This window comes from Austrofundulus limnaeus, unplaced genomic scaffold, assembly GCF_001266775.1.
Source record: "Austrofundulus limnaeus strain Quisiro unplaced genomic scaffold, Austrofundulus_limnaeus-1.0 Scaffold568, whole genome shotgun sequence".
NCBI classification, from domain to species: Eukaryota; Metazoa; Chordata; class Actinopteri; order Cyprinodontiformes; family Rivulidae; genus Austrofundulus; species Austrofundulus limnaeus.
The window spans coordinates 285,123-286,352 of record NW_013952970.1 but is presented as its reverse complement, the minus strand read 5'-3'; the positions used below and the strand labels follow the sequence as shown (position 1 = coordinate 286,352).

General features: G+C 42.5%; 1 protein-coding gene across 1 annotated transcript in view; it reads left to right on the top strand.

The window, feature by feature from the left end:
* Window positions 1-1,230, top strand: part of LOC106530862 (disabled homolog 1) — a gene marked incomplete at its 3' end in the record, with an annotated part of 37,390 nt that overhangs the window by 8,419 nt on the left and 27,741 nt on the right. The window contains 1 exon segment of the mRNA XM_014026572.1: window positions 539-798. Within this exon segment, the coding sequence (XP_013882026.1) occupies window positions 729-798 (70 nt within the window).

Here is a 1,230-nt window from a genome sequence, read left to right as displayed (position 1 = left end):
GTACAAAACCTTTTCTACCAGCCACTGTGGCTGGTGGGAAAGGTTTAATTTCCACCCCTGGTTGTAATCCTATAAAAGTAATATTTGTTGTCTGTCGTTGTAGCTGGGATAATTTTACTTATTAAAGCTCATAATCTTACCACTTGAAACATCACAGCCCTGAAGCTGCTGGTAGACATCGCGGTTGGAATTATCAAAGGTTTTTGACACCTGAGAGACACCGTAGAGTGGGGGTGGGGGGAGGACCAGGGAGGATGATTCAACCACTAGATGTCGCTGAAAACAACAAATCCTACACACTGTACCTTTAAGAGAAGTTTAATTTTTTATTGAATAAAATTCTTGTGACATCAGGTGTATCATTATTAGTGTTTTCAAACCGATTTAAATAATTGTTTTTAATGAAGGAGGAGAGCATGATGAAGGTGATTATTAGTGACAGATTAGTGACAGGAAGTCAGTGAGGTGTCTGCAGTCTGTAAGAACCTGCAACAAGAACCTGACTAAAGCCAACATGTTTCTGTGTTTCTGCCCTCAGATCTTTGTGGTTGTGTGTGGACTGTTGTGTCAGGGCTGAAACACATCCATCTCCCATGAGCCTGTTTGCCCACACGCACACACACGGCGCCTCGACGCACGCACTCGGCGCCCACGCACACACTGACGCCGTGAAGGCCGATCCCAGGCGAGCGAAGCGGAGCAGGTTCTAGCCCACTTGGAGCCTGAGGATGTCAACAGAGTCAGAGCTGCAGCCAGCGCTCAGGCCCAGCAGCGTCAGACGAGACTCCAAGAGGAAAGGTGAGCACAGGTGGCCACAGCCCAGTTACAACTGCAGCCTGAATGAAACGACAAAAACACAATCTTTGTGTGACACGACTCAAAACGTGCTCAGATTGCTTCAGATACTGAGAAAAGCCAGAGAAGCTACAGAACCCTGACTTCAGCTGATCTTCTTTATTTATGACCCATCACGAGGATTAAGTGTGAAAGTTACACATGGAGAAAAAAAGGCAAATATAGTGTTTTGACTAAAATGTTAACAAAAATTGCATTTTGTCAAAATATAATGAATAAAAGTCTAATTAAAGAGTAACTTACCCCTAAATCAACTTTTTTTAGCTGATAAACTGTCTAGAATGTGTCTAAAATGTTATATAGTACTGTTTCTGTGCTAATTTTGATGTATTTGTGCGTATTTGTTCAAATCTGTAATATTTGGTCTAAAAACGT